Here is a 15,074-nt window from a genome sequence, read left to right as displayed (position 1 = left end):
TGTAGGTACTGAGGAGCTGTTCCATTCAGTGCCTTGTATGTGTATACCAGAATTTTGTACTGCGACCTGTATCGTACAGGTAACCAGTGCAACGAATAAAGCGCAGGTGTGATGTGCTCTCTCTTTCGAGTACGAGTAACTAGCCGTGCTGCAGTGTTCTGAACCCTCTGCAGACGACTAGTTAGTTTGTCAGATATACCACAGAGCAGGGCGTTACCATAATTCAACCGAGAGGTAACAAGTGAATGCACCAAAATCTTGCATGCATCTGCAGTTAGAAACTGCCGAATACAGCCGATGTTCCTGATCTGGTAGTAACAGGATTTGGCAATCCCATTCACTTGTTTCTCCATGTTCAGAGAACTGTCAAAGTATACCCCTAGAGCTGAATACTCTACAACAGGCAATGACTTGGTGGTAGAAGTCCGAAAGGTGGTCTATCAATTAACACAGGTGGTCTCTTAATACAGGTTCATTTCACAATGATAACACTATACAGTGAGAAACATTTAAAGTGGTCTCCTAACACAGGTGGTCTCTTAATGAAGGTGGTCACATGATCATGAGCAGGTTTGACATTATGTAAATGTGTATGTTTTGTAATCATCAATAGGTTGTAGTGTTTACAATAAAATATATTGTATTAAAAGTTTACCTTTAGTTTTGAACAATTCTAAAATGCTGATTAACATGAAAACAGACTGAAATTAATGTCTAGTCTATCGTGACTTAGTAGACCATCAATAAAAATAAAGGAAACGTGAAAAAAACGGGTGGTAAATTTTTATGTATCGCAGAAAGTGCTATAATTTCTGTTTAACGTTTATGCTATGACTTAGACAATGTAGTCGTATTTTACCAAAAGAATTTAAAGTCAGCGCTGCAGTTGTTCCAACATTTGTTTTTCAATTTCCAATCCTTAGTTAATTGTATAGGTTTGTATGTCTTGGATAACGATAGTTTTTCATTTATTTTTTATTAGTTTAATCACTTGTTGACACTTGATTAATATAAGGCTATTTTTCCAGGTTTTATAAATTGCTCTCCTGCTTTTTCAAATCTTATGTCAGTTGATAATTTCCAAATGATTCTTACTTCAATTTTGCGGTAATAAAATGTTAAAAGCTGAATTAGCCATTGTAGAATTACTGGTTTGGTACATACTGTGGGCATCTAATTTCTCTACAAAATCGTTGTCTTATAGTAGATTAACACAGTAAAAACTTAAGACTTCTATTGGCTAATTAGCCGCATCCCCCAGGGTGTCATTGTAGTGTTATTCTTCAAACAAAAACCTGTATATATCTCTCTGGTCGGTATATAAATCTACTGATGTTTTGGCATTATATACACTGATGCAGGTGTTTACCAAATGTCTTGGCATTGTGGTACTGAGGCTGAGATGCTATCGGGTATAGCCTGTACCCACAGTTACACCTGGTTACAGAGGAGTAACACGTTACAGGTAAATAATACAACATTACCAAATATAATTGGTTCTACAAATATTCTGTGAATGCCTTTGTTTTAATTAATTCCTATTATGATGCAATCATTTTCTTATTCCATTTTGATTTTTTGAAGTGATCTGCGGCCCTGATTTCTCTGGTTCTAATTATATACTTTGTAAAACCAGCCCCATCGTAGTCACTTCTAAGGTAAAGCAAGTCAGGAACTAATTAGTAAATTGATTTACCTTAACTCACCCCTGATGAAATGTAGGTCAACTATTTGTTGAATTTGGTATATGATGCATGTTATGATAGATAGATTTCTTCTTTTCTTTAAAGTTATATTCTAACAACTCAAACAGCAGATGTTGATAGTTTTTTGTATTTATGATCTTCATATTACAGCATTACATTATATGTTAACCTGTTTATGTATGAAATGTTTTAAGTCTGTCCGACTGTCTTAGTACGAGCTGTTTAATCCCCTCCGACTGTCTAAGTACGAGCTGTTTTAATTTCTTCGACTGTCTAAGTACGAGCTGTTTACATCTCTTTGACTGTCTAAGTACGAGCTGTTTAAATTTCTCCGACTGTCTTAGTAAGAGCTGTTTTAATATCTTTGACTGTCTAAGTATGAGCTGTTTAAATATCTCCGACTGTCTAAGTATGAGCTGTTTAAATATCTCCGACTGTCTAATTATGAGCTGTTTAAATCTCTCAGACTGTCTAACAAGCTGTTTAAATATCTCTGACTGTCTAAGTACGAGCTGTTTACATCTCACTGACTGTCTAAGTATGAGCTGTTTACATCTCACTGACTGTCTAAGTACGAGCTGTTTAAATTTCTCCGACTGTCTAAGTAAGAGCTGTTTACATCTCTCTGACTGTCTAAGTAAGAGCTGTTTAAATATCTCCGACTGTCTAATTATGAGCTGTTTAAATCTCTCAGACTGTCTAACAAGCTGTTTAAATATCTCTGACTGTCTAAGTACGAGCTGTTTAAATATCTCCGACTGTCTAATTATGAGCTGTTTAAATTTCTCCAACTGTCTAAGTTTGAGCTGTTTTAGTCACTCCGCCCGTCACAGTACATTTCATTTAAGTCTCTCTGCCTGTCTTAGTATGACATAACTGTTGAAGTTTGTCCAACTATCTTGGTAGAATTTAGTTCAGTCCCTTAAGTCTCTTATACTGTTACCCTCCCTTGTTCATTGAGTTGCTCTCCTGTGAAGGAGTGGGCAATAAAGAACCCAAATACATATTGTATATATACAGTTAGCTGAACTAGTTAGTATATGCAGAAAAAATTAAAAATAGGAAAAAATTGCTGTAAAAGTTCTTTTAAGGGAAGTCCCTTATTTTTGCATATTTAATAAAATGGTTACAATATTTCATGGATCAGTTATTCACAGATATTAGGTCTAGTGGCTGCAAGTACTGAGGTAAGGATGCTTTAAAATAATATCAAATTTTATGGGATGTACTTTTTGTGGAAATATAAACTGACCAAATTACAAAAATTAGAAACCCTTGAAAAACCAGAGGGGGAAAATATGGTGGACTTAAAGGCCTTGTTATATGGCATGGACCATTTTGTGGAAAATGACATGTGTATCTTTCTCAATTTAAATTGCATGGGTTTCATAGGATGTACAGTGGAAATACTCCTAAAAGCACCAACACTTGCAGCAAAGGAACATCAAACATTTTGCGGTTGGGAGTAAGGCATGCTAGCTATTTGTACAGTGCCTGGTAGAATGTGTCTGCTGGTCTTACACTAGCCAGTATATCAGTCAACCGTCACCACAGCCTAACTTAGATTAATGAAGAACAATGTTCTGATGGTACAGACAATGGTTATTGTCCAATGATGTGACGATAGCAAAATAGATGTTTTGGATCTGTAACAAGTTGCTGTACATTCTTTGTAGTGTGTTGCACCCAGTATACATTGTAGTGTGGTGCATCACCATGAATGCTGATTTCAGTACACAGCCGAACCTTGTTATCTCAAAGTCAACGGGATCCCAGGAAAACTTCGAGTTATCCGAGTGTTCGAGTTAAGCGGGCTCATATATTTGGTATGAAATGTACTGTTTGGACATGACACTAGCAGTCGTTGATGCGTACTAATAGCGAATGTTTATGATCAATTGATGGATGATATACGTAATCAATAGGACACATACATGTTTGTTATTTTATAATAAACACGCTTACAAAAAGAGAGCAATTTTTTTTCCGAAAAACGTACCGTTACTTTCGTTTAATGGGATGAAAACGGTTGGACCATATTGCAAATTCGTTATGAAATATGGACGGGCCTAGTAATCAAATGTGTATTTGGCTAGTTTTGGCAAAGTCTTTCTAGGTCTAAATTTATATTTGCAATTTATAATTTTTTACCCCTGAAGTGATACATTTAACATAGAAAAATTCCGCTGTCTCTGACCTCGTACTTTACGATGCGGAAATGAAAGTGCGCAAGTCTGAAACAAATCACTGTAATGGAACGTACGCATAGTTCATTCTTTAACTGAAAACACACACAAACAGATTATATCGTGCATGTAACACATTGATTCATAAAAGCCAAATGTGACACCTGACACCTCCTCAACTTGATGTAATCAACAGCAATTATCGTATTGTTCTTAAAATCTCTCGATTGACTTTCAAAGCCAAACTGGCTCCTGTAAAAACATTAACCTGTAAAGCTGTCCTAGGTTGTGATTTTAACTGTGGAACTCTTTTATGCATGACACTTTTTGTGGCCAATTTTCCGGTTTGGACTGTCGTCAGTTTGGGTGTACAAATCATTAAACGAAATTGCAGTAAGTACAGAATACCGTTGATCAATGACGAAGTTTGTTTTTTCTTATGAAGAACGTGGTTTTGACAGTCCGCACACTTTACAGTCTGAAGCTTTATAGTAAATTATTTTTACCGATTTCATGCTAGTCTACTCACGAAATATGTTCATAAACACGGAACGGCAAAATGCCGTAGCTTTGTGTTCTATTTGTATCAAAGAATACATAATTGACGAAATAAAATTTGAACCCTATTTCAATAGACGATGTTTTGATGTTGGATTTACGCTATTGAAACCAATATCTTACTTCGAGGTATCCAAGTTTTTCGAGTTTTCAGGGTTCGAATTATCAGAGTTTTATTTACTAAGATAAAGAAGAGATTTGGTCGGGACCGGAGAGATACTTCGAGATAAACGGGGTCTTCAAGTTATAAGAGTTCGAGATAACGAGGTTCGACTGTACATTGTAGTGTGGTGCATCACTTTGAATGCTGATATCAGTATACTTTGTACTGTGGTATACTGCCATGACTGCTGATTTCAATATACTTTGTTCTGTGGTATATTAGCTGCCATGAATGCTGATTTCAGTATACTTTGTACCGTGGTATACTGCCATGACTGCTGATTTCAGTATACTTTGTTCTGTGGTATACTAGCTGCCATGAATGCTGATTTCAGTATACTTTGTACTGTGGTATATTGCCATGATTGCTGATTTCAGTATACTTTGTACCGTGGTATACTGCCATGAATGCTGATTTCAGTATACTTTGTACTGTGGTATACTGCCATGAATGCTGATTTCAGTATACTTTGCACTGTGGTATACTGCCATGACTGCTGATTTCAGAATAGTTTGTAGTGTGGTGCACTACCATGACTGCTGATTTCAGTATACTTTGTTCTGTGGTATACTGCCATGACTGCTGATTTCACTATACTTTGTACTGTGGAATACTGCCATGACTGCTGATTTCACTATACTTTGTACTGTGGAATACTGCCATGACTGCTGATTTCACTATACTTTGTACTGTGGTATACTGGCATGACTGCTGATTTCACTATACTTTGTACTGTGGAATACTGCCATGACTGCTGATTTCACTATACTTTGTACTGTGGTATATTGCCATGATTGCTGATTTCAGTATACTTTGTACCGTGGTATACTGCCATGAATGCTGATTTCAGTATACTTTGTAGTGTGGTATACTGCCATGAATGCTGATTTCAGTATACTTTGTACCGTGGTATACTGCCATGACTGCTGATTTCAGTTTAGTTTGTAGTGTGGCGCACCACCATGACTGCTGAGATCAGTATAGTTTGTAGTGTGGTGCACCACCATGACTGTTGATTTCAGTATAGTTTGTAGTGTGGTATACTGCCATGACTGCTGATTTCAGAATAGTTTGTAGTGTGGTGCACTACCATGACTGCTGATTTCAGTATAGTTTGTACTGTGGTATACTGCCATGACTGATGATTTCAGTATACTTTGTACTGTGGTATACTGCCATGACTGCTGATTTCAGTATAGTTTGTAGTGTGGTGCACTACCATGACTGCTGATTTCAGTATAGTTTGTAGTGTGGTATACTGCCATGACTGCTGATTTCAGTATAGTTTGTAGTGTGGTGCACCACCATGACTGCTGATTTCAGTATAGTTTGTAGCGTGGTATACCGCCATGATACTTGCTGATTTCAGTATAGTTTGTAGTGTGGCACACCACCATGACTGCTAATTTCAGTATAGTTTGTAGTGTGGTGCACCACAATGACTGCTGATTTCAGTATAGTTTGTAGCGTGGTGCACCACCATGACTGCTGCTTACAGTATAGTTTGTAGCGTGGTATACTGCCATGATACTTGCTGATTTCAGTATACTGTGTAGTGTGGTCTTTAGTAGAAGACTTACTTCCATCTTGTTGATTTCTTCTTGTAGAAGATCCACCTAATTTCTGGCCAGGGGGTTGGGTTTGGGGGATAGAGTAGTGGAATGGTCTTACCCCCATTGTTCTCATATCTCAGAAGTGGGAAGCATGCATGGTTGCAGGTTTCTATCGTGTCCTTACCAATACCTGTTGACACATTGCAGGTTTCTATCGTGTCCTTACCAATACCTGTTGACACATTGCAGGTTTCTATCGTGTCCTTACCAATACCTGTTGACACATTGCAGGTTTCTATCGTGTCCTTACCAATACCTGTTGACACATTGCAGGTTTCTATCGTGTCCTTACCAATACCTGTTAGATGTATGGGGCCAAAGGAATATCCATTTCACTTTTTACAAATTGCACATATTATTGAAGTGATAAATCTGTTCTTGATACCTATCCTTGACAGCTAGATCTCAATGTATCTATGTAGTAAGTTCTTCATGGCTTTTTTGTGATGATGTTTTCTTGTTGGCATGGTAACAAATGTACAAATGGATATTTTAATGTAGTTTATTATAATAATATTATGTTTCAGATTCGTTACAATTGGTAAAATTCAACGTAGAAGAAATTGTGAAGATTGCCTGCATAAATGAAGTTTAAGACAAGAATGTTTTTCAAATCAAATGTAAAAAACCGAGTGTGAAAAAGAGTGATTATGTAAGAGTTATGTTCCCTTAAATACGATCATTTATCATTCCAGTATTACAGGTTGACTTATACTGGTAGAATCGTGTTCCAGACACGGTAAATTTGTCTTCAATTTTAAAGATGTATGTCTCGGTGTTTTTAGACTGTAAAAGTTGGTATGATTATCACCTAGTGACAAGATAATGGGTGATAAACTCATTCAATCTCGTCAAGTGATGCTCCGGCCTTATCATCTGTTTTATAATACATCTCTTTATAATGCCAATGTTTCCTACTGTGGTAAACGTACTTGAAATTGAAAACCTATATGCAATATTTATGTGTTTTACACAACATCACTCATATATAGATAGTAATTTAAAGCCCTGATGATAGCTATGCATATTGTAAATGAAAAATACTCTCTTGCCAGCTGCAAGTTACAGGAGTTGTCGATTTTTCAAACTTGATATGCCTAAATATCATGTCACATCATGCACTACCTGCCATCATTGACAAGGGTAGAAGGATTATCGATTCAAAGAGTAGTTTTGAGGTGAAAATATTCTCAAAATACACAAACATGAACTGAGGCTTATTTTTCTAGCAAAACCTCTGTAAATATATGAGAAAAAAATCATCTTAATTAACATGTCTATTTAAAACTATAGTAAACAAATGGCTATATAGGTGTAAAATAATACAGTTTTTTATGTAACAAAATGGATGTAAGGTCTTAGTATATATAATGCTTACATTGCTTTAAATTTACTGTTTGCAGCTTCAGTGTTTATTAATTACCTTGAACAAAATGTATAAACTCGCTGTACGTGTATGACGTACCTTCAGATTTCCCAGTCCTTTACCACATGTAGCAGGGTGTTCTAGTGGTATGAATTGTCTGTGTTTATGTAACTGGGTCTACACAATGATGGATTAGCCAGTCTGTATGTTTGAATAAAAGCATAGTAATAACTTTGGTGTTGGGGAAGAAGGTATAAAAATGTCTCAGTTATTTCTTTGTTTCATTGGTTGGAGTTTTGGGTAGGTATAATAGCAGCAGGTTACACTGGTAGACTGACAGAGTGGGAAGTCTGGGTGGGATTTGTGTACGTTTGAAAGGTTTTGTCTATTTCCATATTCACTTCAGTATTACACTGTTAACCTGCAATGTCTATGTCTCGCTTTTTACTTGCTGATTGTATTCCAATTTGCTCAAAAAGCAGACAATACTAAGAGGACTATTACCCAGGGATCCATCTTGAATAGTGCTTTGTATTCAAACGAGAAGAACCTGTGATCTTTAAAAAACAAATATTAACAGCCATGTTTTCTTATTTCAAATATAGTCATGTTATTGTAGGATGTCAATCACCTATAAGTGGAGGCCTCAGTGTCGACACAAGACCCCTGCCTCAGGATTCCAGCTTTACATTGAGTAGTAATTGGTATTATCACAGCAAATTTCAATGGTCAGACCTTTAATATTTCATAAATAACATGTTGTTTTTAAACCGGTGTCTTTGGACATATATTTTAATGAGTTTTTGGATGATTAAACTAGCTGAATGAAATACATGTAAAACATGGCATTGTCTGGAAACGGGATCAAGCTATGTTTGAAATGATATGCTGTTTTGTTTGAATATACCATTTATAAAGACAAGTTACCATCATTACACCAGCTAGTTTTTATAGGACCTTTAATTCAAATCTCCTGAAATATGCTGCTGTTGGAATAAAAAATCCATTAGTTTAGAAGTGATACAGCTTGAAGACTATTTTGTGTCTCTTCCCATTATTGATCTTCAGGATACTCGATACTGTATGAAACAAAACAAGGTATTCCCTATTGCTTCACGAATCATAACATGTTGTAATTCATATGAAATTAGCATAATCTTTTTCAAAATTAACATAATCCATTTTAAATGAATTATGTGTTAGTTCAAATACAAATAGTTAGAATATCTGACAGAAAATTGATTCGTCCATAAGTTCTCGCCAATGATTGACAGAAATATGTTGTGGACATTGTTTATTAAGGTACAAAGCTCCTCATGTAAACCTCGTAAATCTCACCTAATAAAAGAGTTCCAGTGTCGCTTTTCTGTGATATGGTGTTAGAGTGACCCTATAAAGAGATGTTTATGTGACAGGGGTACCAAATCTTCAAAGGCAGGTAATGAATCTTCCTCATTGTCTATACATGCCTCGTTAATCAAACCTATTGAATACACCACTGACACATTCTGGGCCAAAGCATTGAGATTGATCACAGCAATCTGCTGTATCAGTGTGTTTTGATAATAAATTATTAGAAGTTAATCTCAACTCATAGACATTGAGCATTTTGCATTTTTCTGATTCTGATAAGTCATTAAAATATCTTTTTACCCTGCAAATATCTAGGAATTGTTTCCGATTTGAAAGAAAAAAGTTTCATATTAAGTTTGAGGTACAATAGTTGGCAGGAATTCCAATTTATATTTGACTACAAATAAGTGTAACAAAATGAAGATGAACACAAGTGCTAGTGTTTACCTGGGAATATTTCTACATCTGAATATTATCAATGTTAATATTATTAAGTTTCTCAGGTGAAATCAGATGGGTTAGTATGTTTTGTGGTGGGGTGAAATGGATTGTCAAATCTTATGGCTGGGATGGGCTTTTATATCATGTTTTACGGGTAGGAATACAGGATCAAGAGAAATGTTTTTGTGTCAAAGCAAATGTAAAATTACATAATGGCTCATAATGTTAACAGCTAGTATTTTGAATTAACTTGCTTAATTGGTATATAATCAGGGATTTTATATGGGCATTTACAAACAGCATAACTGTTCTAAAAATAAATTCAGTGCAGATCGAATGGTATAGGAATAGTTGTATGAATTTTAAACTTTTAAAGTGGTCAGAAGATCCGTGTTACCATAAATAGGCTTTATCTGAAATTTAAGGATACTGTAAAAAAATTGAGTGTGACCCTACATATATACATAAAACAGGATTTGTGTATGTAAATGTATTCCAACTGAGGTAGGTTATGAGGAAATAACTTCTTGTTGTATACTACATCTGTAATCCTGAATTTATAGCCTCGCTCCCACCAGCCAATTATATATTACAGGTTCTAGGGCAGTCCTGCTTTGATAATTATATAAATACTGTGTTTGTATTGAACCCATAGGGTTTTATGGTTACATGTGAGGTAGTAAATATTAAAGTACAGATGTATGTTTTGTTAGAGTACAGAACTTCTGTGTTACCTACACAAGGATGGCATAGCTTTCATTTAAGAATGGAATGTTTAGAAATTGTACATTTGCTCCAAAAAATAAAAAAAGAACTTTTAAGTGTGGAATAATTGATCTAGAAAGGTTTGAAAGACCAGGCCCAAACGTTGTCTATAAAACAGTGGAAGCTTGCTACAAATGGCGTCGTCACATTTTCCTGGTAGCTAGTACAGTTAATCAAGTAGGAATTGTGAGCTTGAAATACCAGTAGACAAATATCTATCTTACCCTCTTCATGAAACTTACTTAATAGGATTTAATAGGGTATTAGTGGACCCAGGCCTTGCTGCCTCTATATCCATATCAATAAAGTTTGAAATTCATTGTGGTGAACATAAAATAAGCCTATATACAAGGCGCTGTATGATCGTACTTCAACTCAAGTTTTTCTTCAAAGTCAAATATGTCACGAGATGAAATAACATCTTGTGGGATACTATTCCAGATATCAATCATTCTCTGAGTAAAGTAATGGTTTCTAATCTCTAAATGACAATGTTGTTTGAGTATTTTTTTTACAGTGTCCATGAATTTTTCCTTGAGCAGCAAAATTGACTAACCCCTCTGCCAAATTCGGATAATAAAGCCCCTTCATAAACTAGAACACGTTGATGATATCTCTGCACGTGTGCCTGTATGTTTGAGTTGGAAGCTTCGATTGGCGTAGTCTTTGACTGTAGCTAATGGTTTTAAATCTGGGGAGTAATTTTGTAGATCTTCGTATACCATCCTGCAAAGTAATTAAAGAGGAGAAGTCATTTGAATTATAATTATGTTACTAACACATATAAGCAATTGACAGTAAAACGGATGTTTCTATAAGTAGGGATAGTAACACCTAATAGTAGTTGACAATGGGTCAGGAATGGTAAGGAGAATAAGGCTGTGACACTAGAACAGCTGACAACAGATCAGCAGATGTTTATCTTTTTCTACAGTCTCTATCTCCCACTAAAAAACCTGTGTGTACATCCTGTGACTAATTGTTTGTCTCTGTCCCGCCAGGCCTATCTATGGTGAAGAGTGAGAGAGCTACACCCAATCACGTAGATGTAGGAGCTAGTGGACTTACCGAATGCGGACACTGCGACCGAGTATGGGCTATGGTACCTCAGGGTGGACAAAGCGTTTGCCCTGCGTACTCAACCTCACCTTACTATGTTTGCTGTGTGCCGCAGTTGAAACCAATGCTGAGTACTATGAGTGGTATACAGGTAAGTCATACTGTAGAATTGGTGACATACATTTGTTACAACTTACACCTGCTTTCACTGGAATTTTCCTTTTCCTTTTTAACAGGGCCCAGAGTATATTTCAGTTAGGAAAAAATGCTCTGGAAAGTAAGAAAGTTGGGGAATTTGAATTATTATACACAAAATTTAACCAACATCTTTTTATCTATGGATCTATCATCACTGTTTGTTATAACCGATCAATGATATGGACCCAGAAAGGGTGTAGGAAAATATGTCTTGTTCACTATCTCAAATGATAACTTTTGTATGGTGTACTAAAGGGTCTAATTAAGTTAGAAAATAAGGCTGAAACAAAATAAAACTTTACTGCTGAACACAAGTTTTATGATTCAATGTCAAAAGCACTTATGATAAGAGTCATCCAGAAGTCGAGTATTTAACCTGTAAAGTTAAAAAATTATTAGGCTTCATAGAAATGCTCTAAAAGAGAAAGTCAGTCTTGGGATCTCATGGCTTCCTAAGGTCACAGTGACATGATGACTTTCCAAGGTCACAGTGACATGATGGCTTTCCAAGGTCACAGTGACATGATGGTTTTCCAATGTCACAGTGTCATGATGGCTTCCCAAGGTCACAGTGACATGATGGCTTCCCAAGGTCACAGTGACATGAAGGCTTTCCAAGGTCACAGTGACATGATGGTTTTCCAAGGTCACAGTGACATGATGGCTTCCCAAGGTCACAGTGACATGAAGGCTTTCCAAGATCACAGTGACATGATGGCTTTCCAAGGTCACAGTGACATGATGGCTTCCCAAGGTCACAGTGATATGATATTGATAATATACCATGACAAAATTATAGTAAATGCCCTTGTGAGTCATTAGAACAATTTGATTTTGGTGGTTTGCTATCGTCTAATTTAGTCAAATGAATTATTAGGACATGATCATTAATCAGTAATTAACTAATATCCACACTGATGGTTTGAGGTATCTGTGATGACTTATATGAAATAGTATGAAAATCACAGGCTGTTTATTTCTGTATGAACTGTGTATTCTTTTTGGAAGATAATTTCTAATTTCTGAAATCTTTGAGAAATTGAATTAAAGGACCTCATTGGCTTACAAATGGAGATCACAAGGTCAGACGAAATATTTACCAAATATCATTATCTGTAGTATAGTGTGACATTGTTTCAACACATTACCACTGACTATACTGGATTGATTTGTGTTGTGGTCTCTTTGGGTTTGGACTGTCAAAGCACACACGGTATTGTCTGCCCTGTGTGAACATCATATTAAACTTCATGTGGCTATCCTGCCTCTGATGTGTCTGTTTGTCAAACTTGTCTGCCTTTTGTCAATTTTATCATACCATCAACTTTAAAAAAAAAAAAATGCAGTTTTTTTGTTTGTAGGAAAAGGGAAATTCATGTTTGTTCCAATGCTAGCTTAGATACCAATTAGCCCTATAGATGCCCTGAAAAGCGGACATGTTACATAATTCTCTGAAGTTTCATATCTAAAGTTTAGCTTTGTGTAATTTTGTTTAAAATGCATCGTTTGTATTACATACGACTTGTTCGCCAGATATTAGTAAATTGCTGTGGTAAAGAGAACTAGAAAACCTGCGACTGTAGAATCACAAAGTCAACGTATCACAGAATCCTTCTTGGTATGTTAAGTTTCATTCCATCAAGTTTCTGTTTGGTTTCATTCAGGGAGGTGTCTGTTATATCATATGGTTTTCGTTTGATTCTGTTTAATGTTATCGTTGGGTCCATTGATGAATAATTGATGTGACACCACTGGGTGATCCCTGTATAGTATTAACATCACACTAGAGTGACACCATTGTTTCCTGGCCGGTAAAAGTGCTTTTAGGAGCTGTGATTATGTCAACAGAACTGGTACAGTTGTGATATTAGATCTAAATAAATCACTCAAACTGTCTCTACAGACCTAGGCCTGTTCCCAAGTGTGCGCTATTATAAGCTACCAGCGGGCTGATATTTTGTCCCTACACACCATTTTGTCCCTTAACACACCATTTTGTCATGTAATCTTTATGATTAAAGTCTGATCTCTTTACTATAAGTTGTTTCACTTTTGGAAAAATTGTACAAATAACTGTAGGATTGTCCACTAAAACAGAACAAGGGGTGGGGGTGCAGATACTGATTAGTCAACTTTATTGCATTTTTACATCCAATTTACAAGGATTGTATGGAAAAGATTATTCATAACTAATTTCTTTCAGGATTTGTATTAATCTAAAATAAAACAAAATGTAATGCAGCTAAGAGTTGTTTCCAAAGAAAATGACAGAAACCTCATCCTTGATATTTAGGCTATAAGGGTTATTACCAGATTGATTTTGTTTTTTGAAAACTTACGATTTAAAACAATGTGACATATTGTAAGAGCTATTCAAGTCTCTAATAAAGAACTTTATGACATCCTGTTTCAAGTTTGACAACTTGGTCACGTAACAGATGACCAAAAATGTATTATTGATTTCACAAATATACTTACAGCAGTGTGTGATTTTTGGATGCTGTTCAGGCAAAGAAAAGAAAATTATCGTAAAATATGACCTTACACTAAGACCATGACATTGAAGTAATAGTAATTAACTTTGACACGATGTGCACTTATATAAAACATTATGTCTGTAGCTAACACCTCCCATCAGACTTATATAACACTGGAATCGGAATGATAACATGTTCTTAATTCAGACAAGTTTGGTGGTGTTACTGATTAATTATAGTCACACCTGCTGGACCACCCCTATACATGTATAGCAATTCTACCTAATAACAGACCACGATTTTCTCATCCCAACAAAATAGTTTATTTTGTATTAATACTCTACTAAGGGACCATTTCTGGGAAGCGACCACTTTCGTGTCCTCCCTTGGGTGTTTCGTCCCTTGGGTGGTCTCGTAATACAGATTTGAATGTAATGGTAACAGGATTAATACTTGACACATTATTGTTTATGATTGGGTGGTGCAAACACTGTGATTGAGGAGAACACACCTACTCAGATACAGGGACTTCGTTAATCATTACAGCGTTTATTATTAGTACCACCATTTTACGACAAATGTCTATATGCTAAGAAATCGGCAGGATAATAACTAATGTATTCAATGTCTTCGCCTTGTGTTTTATTGTAAACATCATTACAGTAAAAACTGTAGGAATTTGGCGGAGTACACATATATCAGATATCAAGTAGGAGAACACATATAGAAGATATAAAACAAAACAGAAGTTAGATCTCTAGTGGTTTTAATTTGTCGTTAATTCCTTCACATAATTAATCCCAGACCTAAATAATGTCCTTTTCTTACTGCCTCCAAGTTAATGTCACAGCAGGTTATACAGGTAGATATGTTACATACTCTAGAAACCATTCCATCAGGAGACCAAATCAGAGTGCTCTCCCTTTATTGTTTGGCTCGGCATCAAGGCTCCGGAGGTTAGTTACCCAGGTGTTACAGATAGGCTTACAAAATTGATACTGACATACTTAGAACACAACACTGAGGACACATGTACTGTATGACCTGTAACTTTCACTGTGTATAGTATCCTGGTCTTCAGGGTCACAGTAGAACATGTTACATTACCATAGCAACCTGACTCAATGTCACACATTACAGCCCTGTTAAGTGAAAAAATTGTATCAATGAAATTATAAGTTTAAAACCA

General features: G+C 35.9%; 1 protein-coding gene across 12 annotated transcripts in view; it reads left to right on the top strand.

Moving 5' to 3' along the window:
* The window catches only part of LOC110451825 (thrombospondin type-1 domain-containing protein 7A-like), a 328,653-nt gene that overhangs the window by 236,378 nt on the left and 77,201 nt on the right, over positions 1-15,074 (top strand). For all 12 annotated transcript variants that reach the window (XM_021500117.1, XM_021500108.1, XM_021500087.1 and 9 more), the window contains one exon: positions 11,153-11,361. In XM_021500117.1, coding sequence (XP_021355792.1) covers positions 11,223-11,361 — 139 coding nt within the window. In that variant the 5' untranslated portion in view covers positions 11,153-11,222. The remainder of the gene's footprint in view (positions 1-11,152; positions 11,362-15,074) is intronic.

Source organism: Mizuhopecten yessoensis, unplaced genomic scaffold, assembly GCF_002113885.1.
Source record: "Mizuhopecten yessoensis strain PY_sf001 unplaced genomic scaffold, ASM211388v2 scaffold673, whole genome shotgun sequence".
NCBI lineage: Eukaryota > Metazoa > Mollusca > Bivalvia > Pectinida > Pectinidae > Mizuhopecten > Mizuhopecten yessoensis.
The sequence above is the reverse complement of the archived record's forward strand: the minus strand, read 5'-3'. Positions and strand labels throughout refer to the sequence as shown.